Below are 22,905 nucleotides of genomic sequence, written 5' to 3' on the forward strand. Positions count from 1 at the left end.
TGAGATTCTCCAACCAGTGAAAAAAATTCTAATAAATTCAAAATAAGTAATTAGATTTTATTAAAAAAAAACAAAACAATATAACAAGTAGTTTAAACAACAATACATGGATAACTGTATATATATAAATAAATAATAATAGTAATACAAAAAAAAAAAAATCGTTTCTAAATTGTATTATCTCCCCTGAATTAACTTTGCGCAATTTTTTTGAGGATATTTGCTTCGGCGGACGGAGTTTTTTTCAGCGGATTTAGTGTCGCTACGACCTTCCGCGTTGTGATATAAAACGAGCCTACAAGAAGTTCGAGCTAAAAAGCAGCATCACTCTTGAATGAGGAAACACTCAAATCTCTCTAGTTCCTCCTCCCGTCGGATACAGGCAATTGATATATGCCTGCCTATGTTAGGTGTGGCTAATAAGAGCAGCCCTTGCTTTCTGTAGAAAGAATTATATTTGACAAGGCTCAACCAGTCGGAGTTGCACCATGACGTCCATACTCTATTTCTTTACCTTAACCCTTATCTGGTTAGACGACGCGTCGTCTGCTTCACAAGTAAGTACACATTTCTCTCTCTCTCTCTCTCTCTCTCTCTCTCTCTCTGTTTATCTCTCTTTTTCCCTCTCTGTCTTAATAGTTTTAATTTATGATTTTTTGTAGTCAGAAAACCTCTTAAGAAGTTTAATGTTTGCAAAGTGGTTTTTGCCTACGTGTATGTACTTCTCTTTACATTGCTTCGTTCGTGACTCTTCTTTCTTTCTATTTCGTTTGTCATCTCCACGCGTTGTTATTCATAATTTAGCACAAAAGTGCAGTATAGTTAACAGCCGAGAAATCGAAAATAAAAACATACAACTAATCGTAAGGCGTAATGGACAAAGCACTAGGTCAAATTCAGTTGTAAATAACATTCTTCTGGAGGTTGAAAGTTCAATCCTCAGTGCAAGCGATACTCAAAATATTGTTGCGAATTACTTAAGACTTTTATCCGATCATGGCGGACGGAACGAGAACATGTTACCCATGTGGATTAACTGATTTCGTTCGAAATTTCGAGCAGATTTCCAAGTTCGCCAAAAAGATTCTCGAATTCGACAAGAGATACCTGAAGAAGGTCGGAGGTTACATTGACTGAAACGCTGTGAAAATAACACTCAAGATAAAAACAGTACTCTGAATAATCCAAATTATACAAATCACTAATGAAAAGAAAATTCAATTTTCTATCGCCCTGCATAGTTTAAAACTTTTGAAACTAAGGTGTGTTATTACAAAATTTGTTTCCTTGTATTTACTTAACCGATTTCCTCAATTCAAAAATGGCGGTCGATCTTTGTTTATAATGGTCAGAAAATTTCAACATGAAAAATAGTTAAAAAAAAGAGGGTTACCACACCATTAACCCCAGGTCTGGGGATGTTTTCAGTTATATCAGGGCAAGCTGTAGAGAATGTTATCTTCTATACATGAAATTAGTCATTACCTAAGAAATGGATCTCCATATTTGATTTATGAAATTGGCTAAATGAAAGTAACAAAAAATAATTTTGGAATAACAAAACTTACAAACAATTTCAAAAGTTTAAAACTGTACAAATCGATAGAAAATCAAATTTGATATCGTTTAGTAAAATTTATTTGTTGTATAATTAGTTTACTTATAATTTCTCGCCTGTTAACAATAATGCACTTTTGGCAAATTTAATTTGATCGATTGAACTGTCTTTGCAATTTCGTTTCAGTTATTCTCCGTTGTATATTATCTCCAGTCATAAATTTAAGTCAATTTTGTACCCGATATTTTATGATCCTGTTGCGACAGGATTACAAAAAACAAAAAACAAAACAGAACACTTTTGATACGATTTGCAATGATGTAACTGCACCTTCCAATAATTTATTTTTTAAAAACATTTTTTTTTATCCCCAATGAATTATTATTTAAAATATCTAAATAAATTATTTTCGCAATAATCTATTTTTCCAAACATTTTTTCTTCTTTAAAATCTATTTTTCTTCTTTATATTTCTTTAAAATATATTTTTCTTGATTTTCTTTAAAATCTATTTATTCTTTATTTTTAAAATCTATTTATTCTTTATTTTTCTTTCTTTATTATTATTTATCCTTTATTTATTATTATTATTATTATTATTATTATTATTATTATTATTATTATTATTATTATTAATTATTATTTATTCTTTCTTTCTTTATTATTATTTATTCTTTAGTTTTCTTTATTTTTAAAATCTATTTTTCTTTATTTTTCTTTAAAATCTATTTTTCTTCTTTAAAATCTATTTTCTTTTTTCTTTTTTCTTCTTTAAAATATATTTTTCAAAACATTTTTTTTCTTCTTTAAAACATCCCAATAAATTATTTCTCCCCGATAATTTATTTTTCAAACATTTTTCTCTCAATGAATTACTATTTAAAATATCCCAATAAATTAATTTCCCAAATGATTTATTTTTCCAAAACATTTTTCTTTCCAATAAATTATTATTTAAAATAACCTAATAAATTATTTTTTTTATCAATAATTTAGTTTTAAAACATTTTCTCCCGAATGAATTACTATTTTAAATATCCCAATAAATTATATTTCGCCATTGTCTTCTAACCTATCTCTAAACCTAACCGAAACCTCCCAGACTTAGCATTCGCTGTAAAAAAAACTTTACTTGACTACTCTGAAAAGCTAAAATGGCGTGTATGTGGAGGATCATTTTATGTAAAATTCATTTATGAAACCGATCTCCATTTTCAATTCTTAAATAATTGTTTTTTTTATTGTATTTTTTATTGTTTTTTTTTCTTTCTTACAATCTTTTTAGGATGTAAGCACGTCTAATGAAAATAGAATCTTATTTTTGGGAGTGGGTGTGGGTAATTTAGCAGACGGTGTTAATCTACAAATGTATCAAAAAAGATTTTCTTGTTATGGTGATATTTTTTAAGGCAAAAAAAAGAAAAGAAAAAGATAGCGTAACATCGTAGTAAAAAGCAATAAAAAACCCCAATTAACATAAACGATATTACTCCAACCGATAAAAAGTTCAATAGTTAATTTAAAGATAAATTCATTTTCAAATATGTTCGATTAGACAAAACTTTATTTTTTCTATTGATAATTTTAATTCATTTTTTGCATATCTTTTCATTTGTCTTTTAATGAAAGATATGATCATTACCTTGTTTTTGGCGCAAACTAGTGTGACATAACGCGGATAGATGCGAAATGACGTCACTGGCATGAAAAAAAAAGACTATAAAAAGAACGATCACGTTAGAGACGAAAATGACGTTCGAGAGGAGGATCACGTGCCGTAACAACGAGGAAATCAATCTACTTGCTACAAAGAAAAAGAGATTTAAAGTTCTTTTCTATTCTTTGTTTACTTTGCGACTGAGGCTACAAGGCGTTGGTTCCCGGAGAACGTTACGCTTGTATAATCTTGGAATTTAATAAACATGATTTTATAAAGAGTTTGGTACAACACCTTCATGTATATGCGCACAAAGTTAATAAATAAATAAATAAATAAATAAATAAACAAAAACGATGCCGTTATTTGATAGACGCTTATACGTAATAATCGAGCCGGGTCATTATTTACGTGACTAACTATTCGGAAATAATCGAGATTCTATTGTCCGTTTGAATATAACCATGTCTGATAATCATTTAGATGGCTAACTGTTTGTATAAAACCGAGTTTTGTTGTCCGTTCTGATATAACCGAGTCTTGTCATTATTTAGATGGTTAACTGTTTAGAAATAACCAATTTTGACCAGTACTTAGATTGTGTCCGTTTAGATATAATCGGCTATTGTTATTAAGATGTGTAACTGTTTTATAAAACCAGGCCTGGTCAGTATTAGTCAGATAACCGCATTCAGTCAGATAACCGTTTTATAATAACCGAGTTGTCAGTAATTAAACCGGTGATTGTTTCGTAATTACCGAATTTTGTTCAGTATTTATGGAAGTGATAGTTTAACCGAGTCTAGTCAATATTTAGATGGGCCACTCTTTGATAATTACCGAATCTGATTAGTATTCAGACGGATGGTTGTTGGGTGATGACACAATTTCGTTAGCAGTTAGACCAGTGGCTGATTATCACTGAACCTGGTCAGTACTTAGTTGAGTGATAGTTTTGTAATAATCGAGTCTGGTTAATATTTAGATAATAACTAGCAAATAGTAACTGCCCGATCGTAAAATATGTTTAAATATGATATTTTGATTAATACTGATTTCGTACGTATTTTACACTGATTTTCCCCAGCTAAAACCCAAATATAAAGTTTCGCATGGGTTTGAACGCCTTACATATTAAGGTCCATGTCTGTAGACCAAAAACTAACAGAGGAGTTTGGTAGGCAATTTTTTAAAAGAAATATATATATATATATATATATTCGGATACTTAAATATGTATACAAAGAGGTTTGTGTTTACTATAACCTTTTTACGCAAATATTACACAAGTATAAATCATGTTGAATATCTGCATAAATATGATTACACGTAATAGTTAACTAAAGATGATCATCCCTTAAGAAAACCGAAAACACTAATAGGGAATTAATTAAAATGAATGTTTAAAAGAATATGCAAATTAGCTAGATCTTTTGTAGTTGAATGTAATTCCACGACCAATATATAACAAAGTTGTATTTTCTTTTTAAATAAATAGAGAAAAGGGGTTTAATATGAATATCAATGCACCCCCCCCCCCCAAAAAGAAATCTATAGGAGTATAGATGAAAGATAGATTGGGTAATTGCTAAGTAATAACCGAGTTTGGTCTATATTTAGATGGGTGACAGTTTGATAATAACAATTTGAGCATTACTTGATCGATCAACATCACGTTGCTAAACATATATTTCTTTGCGTAATCGTGACCCGTTGAGTCACAAGCAACACCTTTATGTATTCGCATTTGATTTAATTCAAACATTTATGAACAGTGAAATATCTGCTAAGACATTTTTTTACACAACCAAAAATAATAATGTTTCTAGATTTTGTAGATGAGGATTGATAATCCTTATTGTTTAGGTTATTCGAACTACTGCAACATTTCGGTCGATATCACCCCGACCTTCTTCAAGTGTATCTTGAACTCGGGAATATTTCTGTCGAATTCACAAATCTGCACGGCCCATTCAAAATTCCGTGCAGATTTCCTATGTAACATAGCGCTGATGCGCGTATGCAAATGCATGAGAAGTGACGTCACCGACAAGGAGGAGGGCGGACTATAACAAAAAATAAAGACAAAGATATCGACAGAGACGAGATAACGATCTAAATCTCGGAAGAATCGTGGGGAACGCTCTACATCACGTGGGTGACCACGACTGCAACGACGAAGAAATAAATGTCGTTGTACATACCAAAGAGCAAGTCGGAATGATTTCTTGTTCTTTTGTCCTCTTTGCGACTGAGGCCACAACGTGTGTACAACGTGTGTACAACGTTACACCGAGTTCGACACGATACACTTGAATATGGCCGGAGGTTGGATCGAACGAGACGCTGTGCGAATAACGTTCAAGATGATAATAATAGTCCGGGCAATCCAAATAAAAATAATAATAATAAAAACTAAAAAAAACAAAACAAAACAAAAAACAAAAAAACAAACAAACAAACAAACAAACAAACAAAAAAAAAACGCAAAGTCTACTATAGTCGACAGTGAACTGGAGATTACATTTTCATTAATTACTACACCGTAATGTAAGCGAGGAGGCGCTATTCATTTCCAAGTATTGATCCACTTATCCTTGATCCTCACACCATAAATGTTTGGCAAGGAAAGTATCAAGTAATATTATTAAAAACAGTTTTGTATGAACTAACAAAGAATTGAACCCTTGTCATCAGGCCTATTAGCAAAATACGTTATTTTACTCCTATATCATCTTCATCATCATCATCATCATTATTATATATAAGCATTATAACTATTATCTATATATTAATACGATAGTGTGTGTTATTTTGTATTTCACGCTTACATCCGGGTCGTTTAATTGTTATGTACTCCCATTTCTTGTCATAAATAATTTTACCAATAATTCTTGCTTTCGGTTACAATTATAGCTGATGGAACTTAAGTCATCTATTTTTTTTTTATAAATACTTTTATCAAGAATTCTTCATAAGTTTTGGTTTCGATTATAACTGATGGCACTCCAGTAATCTATTTTTTTTTATAAATAATTTTGTCGAGCATTCTTCATGAGTTTTGGTTCCGGTTTCGATTATGCCTGAAGGAACTCAAGTTATATATATATATATATATATATATATATATATATATATATATATATATATATATATACATTTTTTCAGAAGTTTTTATTTCGGTTTCGATTCAAGCTGATGCACCCAAGTCATATGGATATATTTTTTATATATTATTTTTGAAATCGCAACTTTATAATATATAAAAATCGATAGAACATTACCTCTAATATAATATATACAAAATCTGCAAGAATTAAAATATCATATTTAAGCGTATTTTACGTGCATCTACAGAATATCAACATCAATATATTACATAGGAATGAGTCCCCTTTGGAATTCCACAGGTTCCGCTAGTACAATATTATTATCATTATTATATATCAGTTTTATTATACAGACATTTTTGTTAAAGACAGTAAGTATTTAAAACTCTGAAGATATCGATTTTATTTTATATTTATATTTAAGATTTTTGATGATCATTTTCTAATGAAAATATCTTTTAATATTTTGTCAACCGCATCTTCAGTGTGACGTCTCTTTGTAAGGGCGGTCACTAAGTTTCGACTATGGGTATAATAAGATGTATCTCGACCTTGAAATGAAGGGAAGAAACGTAATTTAAACGAACCGCCATAAAAAAATCCATAATGAGACAGGGTGTTATCGATGATTTTATGTTGTTTGAATTTTCGAAGTAAAATTTATCTTTAAGAAGAAGAAAAAAATGTGCAATTACGCGGTTGAGGTGTGTTCTTGTCAGGGAGCCGGAAGTCAATAAAATCAATAAATATTTTATATTAACATTAATTTATCAATTAAAAATACTGAAAATGTTATTAAGATCGGGAAATTCTGTGATTTTGATGGATATTTTTTTAATCAGACGTATTTATATATTTACTGAAACTTCTATCGTTAGATACATGTATATGTTTATGTATTATGATTAAAATACATCTTTTATTCACCCCAAACAAAAAAATATTGCAACTAAGAAATAAGGATCCAGCCATAAAAAACATTGATAACAATAACAACCTTTTTGCAGTTCAACCATATTTGGTACAATGAAAAATATTTTGCTGCCCAATTCCCCACTCTGGTTAGTACTTACAAATATGGCGCCTTACACTTATGCTGTATGATATCTCACTTTTTAATCAGACACAACATTTTCAGGGTTTTGCATTCTCCTCTGGGCTAAACTTATAAAGGACATCCTACGTGGAGAGTTGTGCAGGACAATATTAGTTCACATTACATTTAAATTTCAGGCCCTGCCGGTGGGGCATTAGAATACGCCGACTGCTCCCCCCCCCATGCAGAGGGTAAAAGTCCCTCAATGGGGGTCCTGGATATGACCTTAAACTATATCCAGTGGTGAGGCCCCAGCTTGTGGGCTTTGGGGAATGTGGAGTCACCCTTTAATTACCATTGCTCCCAGGTCCACTCTGACCCGGAGTGGTAGTACCTGTTAGGGTTCCAACTATGGGTTAAATAGAAACTGATTTGAAAACAACAAATATATTCTATTAAAAATTTTTTTCTTCAAACTCTTTGGATTCGGCATTAAATAACCCGAAAAGGGTCGATGTGCCATAAAACAAAAACAACCAACCGACCAAACAACCAAACAACATTTAAATTTCTGCATGTTGGTACAGTCGGCAAAGTCGGGAAAACAGGGAGCAAGGATATTTATGTAAACGTATACAAGGGCAGCAAGTTCATTATAGAAATTCAGTGGAAGTTCTTGTAAAACAAATATAGGGATGAACCATTGTAGCGATGGGACAGGAGTTGAAGATAGTTTACGTTAGAAACTCTTTTTGTGTCTGTCCAAGTAGTCTCACTCCGAAACTACTTAACTGATCATTCTGAATTTTAGAACACAGCCTTCATTTATCTTTTTTCTCATTGTGTTTTAATCACAATTATCAGCCACCTCTAAAAACCGATACACGTGTCGATGTGAAAAACCACGTTTTTCTCAAAATCGATATGTGACATTTTAAACGCTGAACAAGTGTTCGCACATGTACTGGGTAGCCGGGAGAGTATAACAAGCGTACACACATGTGTGTTGTATATATGTGTGTTGTATATATGTGTGTTGTATATATATGTGTGTGTTGTATATATGTGTGTTGTATATAATGAGTCTTTTTAAACTTATGAATGTTAAACGTTCTGATATGATTCATCTAGTGTATTCTCTATTGTGTGTTGATGCGTGTGTATACATAAATTTTTACAGTTTATAGACAGGGTGTAAACAAGAGACGGGCATCGTTGTCGGTTGGAACACCAGCAAAAACATATACCTCAAATTTTCCTTTCATACTTCCTGAAATTAAAAGTACTTTACTTCGAAAGTGAAAACGCTTAGGCGTGAATTATATTTTGATATAATCATTTATTCCTTGCTGGGTTCCTTTTCAGAGTTGGCACGCTTTGTATCAGACTATATTTTGTTAAATCGTCCGTTTCCGATTTCCATGTGCGTCCCATCAATAAACATCGTTCGTTCACCAATGCCTTGCGAATCGAACTCATCTCCCTCGCAACTAAAACTCTATACTTCAAATTCTATCTTTTCCATTACGTCATAGTTAGGTACAGCCTAAAGATTCTTGCTGTTTTTTTTCACGTATTTTTGTTTATATTATAATTAGCTTAATTTCCATCTATCAGATTAACATCGAGTTAATATCTTTGTTTTGCTACTTATGAAAACTAACATTCCTTTATATTAAAACATTTTAACATGAATAATTTTACATGTAAATATCTATTTCGTTTCAATAAACTCTTCATGACATTATATTTTTACAATTATTAATAACGATCATAATAGTAATCGTCGACCAGCACACTTTTCAGCGTTGCTCCGTCAATATTTAACACATGGTCATTTACGTACACGCGTAGCTGTTGCACAACTGTTTTCATATGTGCGCGATTTTATACTTATGTTGAGCAGGGATTTTTTTATACTTGCTGGTCTTTCATTCATAGTCACTTCTTTCGTTATTCATGACTGGCTGTTAACCCCTCGCGGAGGTTAACTTAAGACGAATAAAACTACTCGTGTACGGAAACACAATAGAGATATGCTGAGGTTTCAAGCGTTTTATTTAAAGAGAAAAGGTTTGTTTAGGGAGGAGAGACCACGTAACTAATTACTTGTTTATCTACTTAGTTTTCTTAACTTAGTTTTAAATACGGCAACTGAGAGACACAGATGGGCAGACATCGAGATGACCTTCGCTTAGATTCTTTTTTACATTGTCAGGCGCATCTCGTATGTACTGCTTCCAATGAGTGACTAACTAGTAACTTTCTGTTCTTCGAACACGTAACGACGTTTCCTTGCATTTCTAGTACGTTTTTTCTGGAGAACTAACTTTAACCTCCACTTCAACCACGCTACCTGCAGCTAGGTCTATTTCCATTTGTCACCAGGTTATCCTGATATGTACTAATGTGACTATCGCTAAAATATATACTAGTTAACATAATCTTACTGGCGTATGACCCCAGATATATATCAAATATGATTAATTAAATGGTTTTGACGTCATAAATGTGACGCGATACTGTCTCCATTTTAAAACATTTCTCGATTTTTGATTGCTTCACTAGTACACATGCCCGGATATTCACCGACTACGTAACCCCAAAGTAGCATAACATTTTGATAATGCCCCAAATTCATTAAAACTCCAAAATTATAAATAAATTTCTTAAATTAGTATGACTTGCTGTGAATGTCTTACAAAGAGGAACCAAAAATTGGACCTCAGTCGAGTATTTTCCATAGAAATAACTTACAGAAACTCCTGTTTATTTCTGAATTTTTGAGATGAAGATTGATAATTCGTATTATTTAGATTGTTTGAACTACTGTTCTCATCTTGAGTGTTATTTCACGACAGTTCGGTCAATGTTACCTCCGACTTTCTTTAGGAGTATTTTGTCGGACTCGAGAACCTTTCTGTCGAACTCGAGAATCTGCATGAAATTCATCTAGAAACATTCTATCGTTCCGTCAACCATAACTGCACAGAATCCCTAAGTACTTAGAATACAATTGCGAGTTACTTAGAATTTATACCCAATTATGGCTGATAGAACGAGAACATGCGACTCGCATGGGTTAAATAAAAAGTTCTCTTTGGAATTCCCTGCAGATTCTCGAGTTCGACAGAAACATTTCCGAGTTGGATAAGATTTATCTGAAGCAGGTGGAGATTACATCGACGGAAACGTTGTGAAATTAACACTCAACATAATCCGAATAATCCGAAACTTTTATTGCTTAAAAAATTCACTTAATTAAAATGAACAGATTATCAAAAAAATCTTCATTTTGTCTTTCATAGATCGTGTTTTTGTCTGATCATACAAAAACTAAAAATGGGCCCCCCCTCGCCACTCGAGCTGGTTTCTGCGGATATTTCAGCCTGCTTTTAAAAGATTAATTTTTTTTAAGCACAATAAAATAAGTACATAGAATATGTTTCCAAGGCTGTTGCAAAGAAGGTAGGCTCTCCTGACTGTACTAGAAAACTTCTCACACCTGCCAGTAACTTATATCTCTATAATGCCACCATTCGCTCTTGCATGGCGTATTGTTACCATGTCCGGGCTGGTGCACCAACCACTAGTCTCTCCTCTTGGGCAAGATGTAAAAAAAAAAATCTAACCTCTGTGTCAAGTTCCACTCATGTCAAATTACCGCGGAGTCCCACCCATGTGCTTGTTTTATAACTACTTCCTTGGAATATACTAGGATGAAGTTGTTCTAGCACCCCCTAAACGAAAATAACTCAACTCACCCGACTAGACAAACGGAAGATTTTCTGCACTGATATCTTCTTCCTTAGAATTTCTTTCCTGACCCCTGTTTTCCCACCGTGCCTACATACAGAAATTTAAATGAAATGTGAACCAATATCTTGCTAATCAACTACACACCCAGGTTAATTTTATAAATTTAACTCCTACCACAGTAATCCCTTACGATTCAGTGGTAATATGCCTTGTCTTGAGTGTGCCTTCAAATTAAAAATAAATTAAGGATAAACCTATTACTTTTTAGTCAGTGCGTATACGAAAGCGAAATCCTTATAAAAAACGCTGCCCGAAAGAGAAATATAAAACGATTACTCACCAACATTAACACGTGCCGCTTGAGGCTAGACAAAAGAGTATCGCCAAGTGCAGGCACATTAACAAATATCTGCTTTATCAATCATACCCATATTTAAAAAGAAAATAAGAAAAAAAAAACTTTGATTGCCGGAAAAGTTCATACTATATTTAATAATTATTTCAGGTTGCCAATAACGATGACTATCTTCCTATTTGTGATTGATGATCGTTTATCGTGAAATTGGCAGTTACGCCAGTGATTGTCTTGGGCTGATTCTGATAGATGCTATAATACGTCTAACATAAAGTGACTCCATAAAATGCCGCATATAAAATCGATAATCGATTGAAAATCATTTCTGCAATACAACCATACTTCGCACAAATGAACTTCGCACAAATTAACTTCACACAAACTTCACATAAACAAACGAACTTCGCATAAACGAACTTCACATAAACGAACTTCGCATAAACAAACTTCGCACAAACAAACTTCGCACAAATAAACTTCACACAAATGAACTTCGCACAAATAACTTCACAGAAATAAACTTTGCACAAATAACTTTACACAAATAAACTTCACACAAATGAACTTCGCACAAATGAACTTCGCACAAATAAACTTTGCACAAATAAACTTCGCACAAAAAACTTCACACAAATATACTTTGCACAAAAACCTTCACACAAATAAACTTTGCACAAATAAACTTCATACAAATAAACTTCGCACAAACAAACTTCGCACAAACGAATTTCGCACAAACGAACTTTGCACACACGAACTTCGCACAAACGAACTTCGCACAAATGAACTTCACATAAACGAACTTCGCACAAATAAACTTCACACAAACGAACTTCGCACAAATAAACTTCACACAAACGAACTTCGCACAAAAAAACTCCACACAAACGAACTTCGCACAAATGAACTACAGTTTGTGCTTGATTCATCCATTAAGATTCATTCATAAATATCCAGCAATCTTTATCTATTATACTCACATATTCATACGACGTACAAAATTCTTAATAACTCCTTGTTGCAATATTTTTGGCATAATATTAGGCTAAACTCACAGAGATTTAGACGATTATATTTATAGCCAGAGGTGATAAGAACGAAACAGTCAGGTATCAGAATCGCTGTATAAAATATACTCAATTTATTTGAGATTTTTCACCCATAGTTTTTCCGGTTCACACGGAAAAGGAAGTACAATCTGCTGAATTAATAGAACTATTCTTTACTTGGAAAACTCTGAATAATTTAGATTCACGGTTCGGCTACCAAGTTTCAATAATGAATGTCGCATAGTAGTCAGTTTCTCACTCTTTAATCATGTTCCAAATGAGTAAAACCAATTCAGGATTGCACTTCCTACTGATGAAACGATCATTAAAGTGTCCCCGAAGCCATTCCAACGAATCATTTACAGTATGTGAAGTGCAAACTATCTTAGAAGATTTTATGCAGATTTCATTGCACTGCATGCATTACAATATCAAAACAAAATTTTGTTCTTACTGGTTTGAAGAGAAATATGAACTGTTAGTCACACTGAATACTATTTGGCCGTTGTTCAGAAGTGTTAGGCAAAAAAAGGAGTGTATCAGAATTATTGACTATTTTACACATCGTATTCTAGTCTGCTTGCAACGCAGAGGAGCATCTTTTATGGAAATCTCTCGAGACAAAACATGAAGCTATGTGATGTAAGGAGCTAAAAATACTACCTAACGATGAGTCTTAGATTGATAGATTTTAATCCAGAAACCAGCAATCATTTGTTAGAAACATCTTTCGTAGACTTTGAGAACTAAAAGAAAACAATAGGGAGAGTTATGAGTCTGTCGAAAGTAAAACCCAACGTTCACTTTCTAATCCCCTTTTTTTGTAGCATATCACTGAACGATGAAAAAGCAAAAAATCTTGCACATTTGCGATTAGACAAGTATGGCATAGAATGAAGTTTATTTTTACTAAATACGATTGCATTTCAGAAATGAGTGTTGAGTTTTTAATGATCCCATACGTATCAATTTTTGGGGTCACCTTGTATAATTTGTGTTATTAAATATTAGATAATATTAGTGCTAGTAATATAAGTATATATTTTTGGGGTCACCTTGTATAATTTGTGTTATTAAATATTAGATAATATTAGTGCTAGTAATATTAGTATATATTTTTGGGGTCACCTTGTATAATTTGTGTTAATAAATATTAAATAATATTAGTGCTAGTAATATTAGTATATAGTTTTGGTCACCTTGTATAATTAGTGTTAGTAAATATTAAATAATACTAGTACCAGTAATATTAGTATATTTTTTGGGTCACCTTGTATAATTTGTATTAGTGAATATTAGCCAATCAGATAATTATTTTTCTCATGAGTCTTCTAAAATGTTTTAAAAATATTTCCTCTGAAAAAAAGTTTTCTGCTTAATAAATTAATGTTTGCTTTTGAGTCTGAAAGGACATAAGAACATTGTACTCAGTGGATTTTCTAAATTATACAATACATATTATCATACATGTAAATTAAGCGGAATTGTCTAATTTATACCCTGCTTCCTTTGTTCCAGCTATTTTTGTCTTAGTATAGTGGTCTTCATAAATTCGCTGTTCAGGAACAACATTATAATACGTTTTATTCCAGCAGTTTCTTTCATAGAACTTCTTGTGGATCACTTTTCTTGCTGAAAGTTTTCATCCTAGATAAAAGAATCTTTTCTAGAATAGATTTAGTCTTTCAACAGACATCTTTTGATCTCTGTAAACCTCTTGCTTCAATTGACTTCATAACTTGTCTGGAACGGCTTCCATAATATTTTTTCTATGAATTAGAATTTGTAAGTTAAGAAATTGGTCCATTAACGATTCCAGCTAATCTTGATCTTTTTTTTTTTTTTACATGGAGTTCACCACTTATCAAGGCCCAATGACCACTCGGGGATTAAGGGTTATTGTGTGTACAGTAATCAACGGGATAGTGTAACAATAGTATTGGAGAATTGATAAAGTGTCATTACTTAGGGGCCGGTTCATCAGGCATTTGTTTGTGTTGGACTTGAAGACATCCAGGTTAAAGTCGGGAGGGAAACAGGCAAGCGAAACAGAGTTCCACAGGCGTGCAGTTCTAAGAAAGAAGCTTTGTTCATGGAATCTACGTTTTGATTTAGGCACAGATAAGGAGTGGGGAAAATTATTGACGGTGGTTTCAGCTAGTCGGGTGTTTTTTGAAAAAGATTGGCGAGGGGGACCAGAGAATGGAGCTCAGACGAGCACTTGCCATGGAAATAAGGATAAAACAAATACAGGCTCGTTACGTCTCTTCTGTGGGAAAGAAGTTGCAGGGAAGAGAAAAGGGCCATTCCCCACTAAGCCATGAAGTCTATTTTGTACTCTGTCAAGGCAGGATAGGCTGTTTTTAGCAGCTCCTGCCCATATGTGGCAGCAGTAGACCATCTTTGGACGTACTTGATAGAGAATTGCATCATTAGTGAGATATCTTCTGGAGCGGTTGAAAGATCCCACCATTTTCCCAGCGACCTTGGCCACAGACTTAATGTATGTGTTCCATTTAAGATCAGGAGTAAAGGTCAAACCCAGAAGCTTATACAAAACATGGAGCCTCCCTTAGACGAGAGCCACCCATTTCAATTGATGCCATATGGGGACTAGAGCGTTTATGATGTAGAGATAGGAGCTTGGTCTTAGATGCAATGAAGGTAACCAGCCACCTCTTCCCCCACTGTACCACGCGCTCAAGATCAGAGGAGAGAGAATCAGAGAGAACATCATCATTTACGGCCTTTGATGTGTTGCCATAGATGGTCATGTCATCAGCATAGATGTCAAAGAAATATTTTAGTATGTGTTTTGGGAGATCATTGATGTAGATCAGGAAGAGAGTTGGGCCCAATATGGACCCCTGAGGAACTCCAGCATTAATAATGTGGGCCTCTGATTTCTGCCCATTCACCACTACTTTTATGAGCCTATCAGAGAGAAATGATTTAATGATCGAGAAAACATTTCCAGTTATACCGTAGCTGGAAATCTTGTATTAAATGTGTTACGTTGTTGCATTTCTTCTGCGTTTATAAGAATGAAGACACAGAGTTATAAGACAATATAACACTATATCTTTCTTGTTGTTAACAGTTATAGATGGTTGGTTTTAGTAAGAAGATGCACACACAGGAATTCGATGGGTTGATACTTCTCGGGTTCAAATCGTCAATTAACCCCAACATCCTTTTCGGTTGCTATTATGTAATCATTTGTGACCACATGAAACACCTTATGGGACAACATTGTCACTGTAGCCACATCCTAAAGTCGTTTTATTCGTCCACTGTCGTTTCACTGAATTGGCCTTACTTTGGTGCGACTTTCTTGCACCTGTATAACCTTTTGCCGAAAATGAATTTTCTAATATATTTTTAACATCTTCTTTTTGACAATTAATCAAGTTTGTGGCCTCTTCCAATTATGGTGCCAGTGTCAGCTTCATATTCTTTTTTATTCAGATGACCTTTTGGTACATTTGATAATTATTCTATTGTTTTTGTATTTGTTGTCAGGTGCACATCTGTGTCAAATTGTTTCCTTGTTTCAAACAGTCTAGATATTTAACAATATAACACAATTTTATGATATGTGCTTCCCGGGGTTATACACAAGTTATGCACACTTGACAATCAGACTGACGTATAACCACTCTCTTTTTTGTTGTATTTGGATTTTTTCACTAGATTTTTTCATTAAGTACGAAGTTGTGTCTTTTTTCCGGACACTTACCGGTCTTTAACGCTTAAAATAATTATTCAATTAATTCGAACAAAGCAGTCTTAGAAGATAAAAGAATTTATCAACCATATAATCGTATAGTAGTCGAAGAGTGTAAATGGAAAAGATAAAGAAAAAGAAAGCGTTACTTGTTCTTTAAGCGCATTTATCTCTATACATAATAATTTGATTGCAGAAATTCTTCTTTGGACCAAAGTACCGTAGGTGTGAAACAACAGATGCCACATGCAAATTTATTATGTCTAGACTATTAGCCACTATCTTATGCAACTTTAGAACGACATTTCAAACACATTAAGCCGTTATAATAAAATTTTAGATTACATCCTAGGAGCAACACCATCACAATCGCAGCATCTTTAGAGGAAGCAGTTCCTATTTTCCTTTAAATATTAAGTCCCCCTACATCCCCTAAAGACCAGGAGGAAATATACACATTCTACAGATAACTGAATCATAAACTCCATTTCCCGTTCCAAAAATAATAAATTCTCCATTCTCAAATATCGCCCATTCTCATTGTGTGAGAGCTGACAATTCGAGTATTCCGAAATCTAATCTACCTTTTAATACATAAACGAACGACCCAGAACTTTTGAAATATGGAGCCACTCTCTGCAAGAGGCAATCATTTTACAAAAAAAATAAACTAAATACAAACATAATAACCGTTCATAAACAGAAAATTAAATACTGATACCGTTACACCTACTTATGCACACATTAACAACACGGCACTAGTCTCCCCAAATAAAAACAAACCCTGAATATAATTTGTACGGGTACCATTGTTTACTGTCGGAGCGTCTTAGTACGCCTTACACGATGTTATTTTTTTTTGTTTTCCTTAACTTTGTTTTATAACGGGGCGTGTTTTTTAAAAATATTTTTCATACTTTTTTTTTCACATTTAGTTTTAATGTTGGTAATTTAAATAACTTGCATATTTTCCTACGATTAACTACATTTCAATCATGTTACTTATCTTGTCCATATAGGTTTTCAACTATGCTGTTTAAGAAAATCTTATTCATATTTGGCATATACAAGTAGTTTTCGAGATGATACTGCACATACATTACCGTTCTTTACTTTTTTTATAGGTAGATTTTTACCTTACCTCCACAATTTTCTTTAAAATGACGACTTTTACAATTTTTCGACTTTGCGAATTAAGAAAATCTCATATTTGGCTGATACAAGTAGTTTTCCAGATATAAAGATCTATAATATGCACTTTTAATCAGTGGCTGCCAGATTTGTACGCACGCGCGAGGAAAAAATCTATTTCTATATGACCGACACTGCCACCTCTCAATTTTTTGTTTGTTTATAGTATTTGCGAGTGGGTATTCTGACAATGATTATACAATGTTAGATTTGGGCTAAATATTTTGACGCCATCCCTCACAAAATAGGGTGTCTATTCCGAAAACCGCTTTTAACATGGGGAGGTTGGGGTGTCCATTCCGAAAGCCGTTCTTAATATGAGGGGATTGAGGGTTGGGCAACAACACCGACCGTAGTTTAATTTTTTACGATGGGTAGAGCATGTTTCCACCGGAAAACACCAGTTAAGGGGTCCTGCTAGTTTATTATATTAACGTTTTGTTAAATCATTTTGAAACGTGTTTCCTAAATTGAGACGCTTAGTCAAAACTGTAGAAAGTTGCACCGACTAGAATTCTCAACATAAAATTCTAGGATAAAGATTGATCAACAGCCTGTTCTAAATAGCAGTTTTCTGGAGGTTGAAGGTTAAACCCCCACTATAGGTAATAATAACTAATAATAAAATATAAATTAATCCTTCTGACAAATAATGGTTCACGAAATTAGAATAATTTACTCCGTAGATTACATTCCGTATAATATTCCGAATTCGATATAAAGATTCCGAATTTCGAAAATATACACTCGAAGAAGGTTTGAGATTATATCGGCCGAAATGTGAAAGTAATAATTGATAAAAAAACAAACGAATAGTATCCCTAATAATCTAAATAATATAATTTATAAGAATGTGAATTTTTTTTTATAAGAATATTCACATTTTGTGATCTTTGGCACGATAACCAACATTTTTTTCAAACTTAAAAAAGAATATTACAGAAAAAAATTGCAGAAAAAATTGCAGAAAAAAATTGCAGAAAAAAATTACAGAAAAAATTACAGCTTAAACTTTAAAAATCTCAAAAAAAAAGTTGCAAGAAAAAAAATATTTGTTTACATTTCGGACGCCAATTTCTTCTTTTTAACAAATTTGGTTTCCCCAAGAAAATGCTCGTGCTACCAAGCCGTTTAAAGATACCGGCTTCATGACCAAAAATTTACCAAACATTGAAGTTATCGCTTTTTTCCTTTCTCTTTGTAAAATTCAATCATGTTTTGCAAAGCCCCAAAAAATTTTCCTCTATAAAACAACCAAGCCAAACGCCATGGATAAATATTTGAAGATATACAGAACTTGAAGCATAAAAATGTGTCCAAAATGACAGGATTTGGGATTAAATAACCCCAAAAGGGTTGATATATCGTAAAATAAAACAACCGAACCGAACTAACAAAATGATATTGAAAAGTAAATCTATCAACGAATTATTGAATCCCCAAAACATCAAAAATTAATTTTGACAAATATTTATTTAAGTTCATATTCGTATTATATATAACCTTTACGGTTACGATTTGTTTTATTTTTATTTCAAATAATACCGGAACGAATATTTCGAGCCTTCGGTTAACATTCACATTTGCGGTGACTTCAATGTCCATAATGTGAAATGGCTGACCCACTCAAATAAAACCGATGACGAAGGGAGGTTCTGTCATGATTTTGCCATTGCCTATGGCCGCACTCAGATTGTTCACGAACCAACCCGTGTGCCCGATACTACCGGTCAGCATGTAAGCCTTCTAGACTTTTTTCTCACAACTTCCCCTGAGCTATGTCCATGTTCCGTTCTATCTCCTCTGAGATCCTCCGTTGTATCAGTTAAGATAAAAATGAAATGTAATAAGTCTTCAGACGTACCTCTCCACCGTACTGTATATCGATACTCTATGGCTGACTGGGATAGATTCCGTGCATTCATATCTGATCTACCTCTCCATTCCATGTTTAAAAAGGATGTGTCCTCTATAGTATCAGACCTGACCGAATGGTTAATTGAAGGCATAGACCGATTCATACCATCCAAAAATTTCCAACAAAAACTTAACAGCCAGCCACGGTTCTCCCCAGAATGTGCTGCTGCCATCGCGCACAGAAATCACTTTTTCCATAGCTACCAACGTAATAGATATATTGAGACTAAAGCTGCTTTCAGGACTGCCAGCAACCACTGTAAAAGAGTAATAAAAATGCAAGAGAGCTATATGCTCAGTCCGTTAAATCAAAAGTAGCTGAGTAGCGGCTTGGTTCCCACCAGTTCTGGCAAATAGCAAACAGGATGCTGAACAGAAGCGTGTGTTCTATCTCAACCATCATCAAATGACCTGAGGTAATCTCATCAGTATCAGACAAGGCCAAACTATTTGCCAAGAACTTTGCAGCTAATTCTACCCTAAGCGACGAAGGCCATCAACTCTCTGTATTTCCTCCTATAACAGACAACACGCTATGCAACATACAAATATCTGTGCGTTAGGTCGCCAAGCTAATCAAGAACCTTGATTCCAGTCAAGCAACTGGCCCTGACGGCATTCGAATTATAGTGTTTAAAAAGCTTCAACCAGAACTTGCCCTCATACTTACAAAACTGTTTAAGCGTTGCCTTAAGGAGAAGTGTTTCCAACACCCTGGAAAACCTCATCAGTATGCCCTGTATTTAAGAATTCAGGCGAAAAGTCATCTCTCTCTCAGTACAGACCAATAAGTCTACTGTGTGTCATGAGTAAGTTGTTGGAATTCATATTAAACAAAGAAGTAGTCAACCACCTCAGCAGAAACAACCTTCTTAGTGACATGCAATATGGTTTCCGCTCCGCAAGATCTACAGCAGATGTGCTAACGGTTATATCTCATAGGATTAGTGAATCTCTTGATAAAGACTTCCTTTCGAGTGCAATTGCTCTTGGCATATCGAAGGCCTTCGATAAGGTATGGCATAAGGGTCTACTTCACAAGATTTCCAGCTACGGTATAACTAGAAATGTTTTCTCAATTATTAAATCATTTCTCTCCGATAGGCTCATAAAAGTAGTGGTAGATTGGCAGAAATCAGAGGCCCACAGTATTAATGCTGAAATCCCTCAGGGGCCCATCCTGGGCCCAACTCTCTTCCTGATCTACATCAATGATATCCCAAAACATATACTTAAATGATTCGTTGACATCTATGCTGATGACACGACCATCTATGGCAACACATCAAAGGCCATAAATGATAAAGTTCTCTCTGATTCTTTCTTCTCTGATCTTGAGTGCGTGGTACAGTGGGGGAAGAGGTGGCTGGTCACTTTTATACATCCAAAACCAAGCTTCTATCTTTACATCATCAACGCTCTAATCCCCATCTGGTATCAATTGAAATGGGTGGCTCTCGTCTTGAGGAAGCTCCATGCTTTGACAAGCTTCTGGGTTTGACCATTACTCCTGATCTTAAATGGAACACGTACATCAGGTCAAGGACGCTGGGAAAATGGCAGGATCCTTTTACCGCTCCAGAAGATATCGCAGTAATGATGCAATTCTCTATCTATATAAAAGCCAAGAACGTCCAAGGATGCCCTTTTCTCTTCCCTGCAACCTCTCTCCCACGGAAGAGACGTTGCGAGCCTATCTTTATTTTATCCTTATTTCCATGGCAAGTGCTCGTCTGAGCTCCAATCTCTTGTCCCCCATCGCCAATCTTTCACAAAAAACACCCGTCTAGCTGAAACTACTGACATTAATTTTCCCCACTGCTAATCTGTGCCTAAATCCAAACGTAGATTCCATGAGCAGAGCTTCTTTCTTAGAAGTACACGACTGTGGAACTCTCTTCCGTTTGCTTGTTTCCCACCTGACTACAACTTGGATGTCTTCAAGTGCAACATAAACAAATTCCTGACAAACTGTTCTCCTAAGTAAGACACCCTATCAAATATCCAATACTAATGATTACTACAATACTGTACACGCAATAACTCTTACCCCCAAGTGGCTTCCGGGCCTTGATAAGTAGTGACCTCCATGTAAAAAAAAAGTTGAACCATAGGTTGCTTCAGTCGACGGGTAGAAATCTCTGAAATACCAACGGCAATAGAGATCAGTAACAACAATGGGTGGCTAAGGGGTTAAGGGTTTTTATTCTTTTACTTTTTATTCAAAATATCATCATCATCATCATCATCATCATCATCATTAGCAGCAGCAACATCATCATCAGTAGCGAGGTGATGATGGCTAAGTGGTTAATGACACGGACTGACGACCTGGGTGTGCCAAGTTCGAATCCAGTTCTTTCAACCTAAAGTTTCACTTAGCGATGTTAACAACCTTGACGTGATCCCTCCCGTAACTATCCGATAACTTTCTAGAAAGAATTCTCACTGAAAAGATATCAGGGAAACGATTGCCAACGGTAATCATCTGATTCAAAGGAAATGAATGATTTTCAACAACAGATAGTTGTGCTGTCGGGCATAAAAAGTAAATACGTTTTAAAATTTGTTTTAGATTTTTTTTTAGATGAACATTGATAATTCGTATTATTTGGATTATTCGAACCACTGTCCACATCTTGTGTGTTATTTTCCCATTTCTGTCAATGAAACTGTCTATCTTTTTCATGTGTGTCTTACTGAACTCGAGAATCCTTTTGTCGAACTCAAGAATATGCACAGAATGTTTGCAAGGACTCATAGCATAGTGGATAAATACTTGTTAAAATTTAGTTCCAAGTGATACTTCTGGCGTTCGATACTCCAACTACAGTTGCGAATTACTTCGCTGTTCTACCCGGTCATAGCTGGCGGAACGAGAACATGCTACATCTGTGCATTAGATAAAGGGTTTCGTTCGAAATTCCGTGCAGATTCCCGAGTTGGACAAGACACACCGAAAGAAGGTCGGAGATTATATCGGCCTAAACGTTCTGAAAATACCACTCAAAATAAGAACTGACATTTGAAATTGATTCAATTAATACGAGTTATCAATCCTCATCCAAAAAATTCTAAAATGTAAAACAAGAAAATATATTTTTCTTATGCGTCTATTCAATTTGCGCGTTTAACGATTAAAATTATAATTTCAATTAAAATAAAACTTAGTAAAAGTAAAGTTTAAGTGTGACCGATAGACAGAACATCGTATAGCCACGCATCGTATAGCCAAACGGTTAGGCTAGTAAATTATAATAGAAACGATTATCAACAAATTAATTCCGCTCACGCACTCTACATAACCTTTGTATTTTCTTCATGTCACTTTGCTGTCATGTTATACTGGGGGTTAGCTCTGATTGTTTTTCTTGGAGAGCTGGATGAGATTCAGGCTATTTATCATAAACAGTAGATGACTGATGATATTGTGTTACATGATGGATTGAATTGCCAATTATTTCCGTTTACCCTTCGAGGGAAAAGTGGGATCATTCAGGGAATGCAACTCATCTAGCGCGACTTGAAATCGTGCTGTATATAGTC

General features: G+C 34.2%; 1 protein-coding gene across 1 annotated transcript in view; it reads left to right on the forward strand.

Moving 5' to 3' along the window:
- The first annotated feature begins 313 nt into the window (after positions 1 to 313).
- The window catches only part of LOC145249596 (inter-alpha-trypsin inhibitor heavy chain H3-like), a 269,537-nt gene continuing 246,945 nt past the window's right edge, over positions 314 to 22,905 (forward strand). Inside the window, exon 1 of the mRNA XM_080111304.1 lies at positions 314 to 557. Coding sequence (XP_079967430.1) covers positions 489 to 557 — 69 coding nt within the window. The 5' untranslated portion in view covers positions 314 to 488. The remainder of the gene's footprint in view (positions 558 to 22,905) is intronic.

Source organism: Euprymna scolopes, chromosome 28, assembly GCF_053919585.1.
Source record: "Euprymna scolopes isolate OS-2025 chromosome 28, ASM5391958v1, whole genome shotgun sequence".
NCBI classification, from domain to species: Eukaryota; Metazoa; Mollusca; class Cephalopoda; order Sepiida; family Sepiolidae; genus Euprymna; species Euprymna scolopes.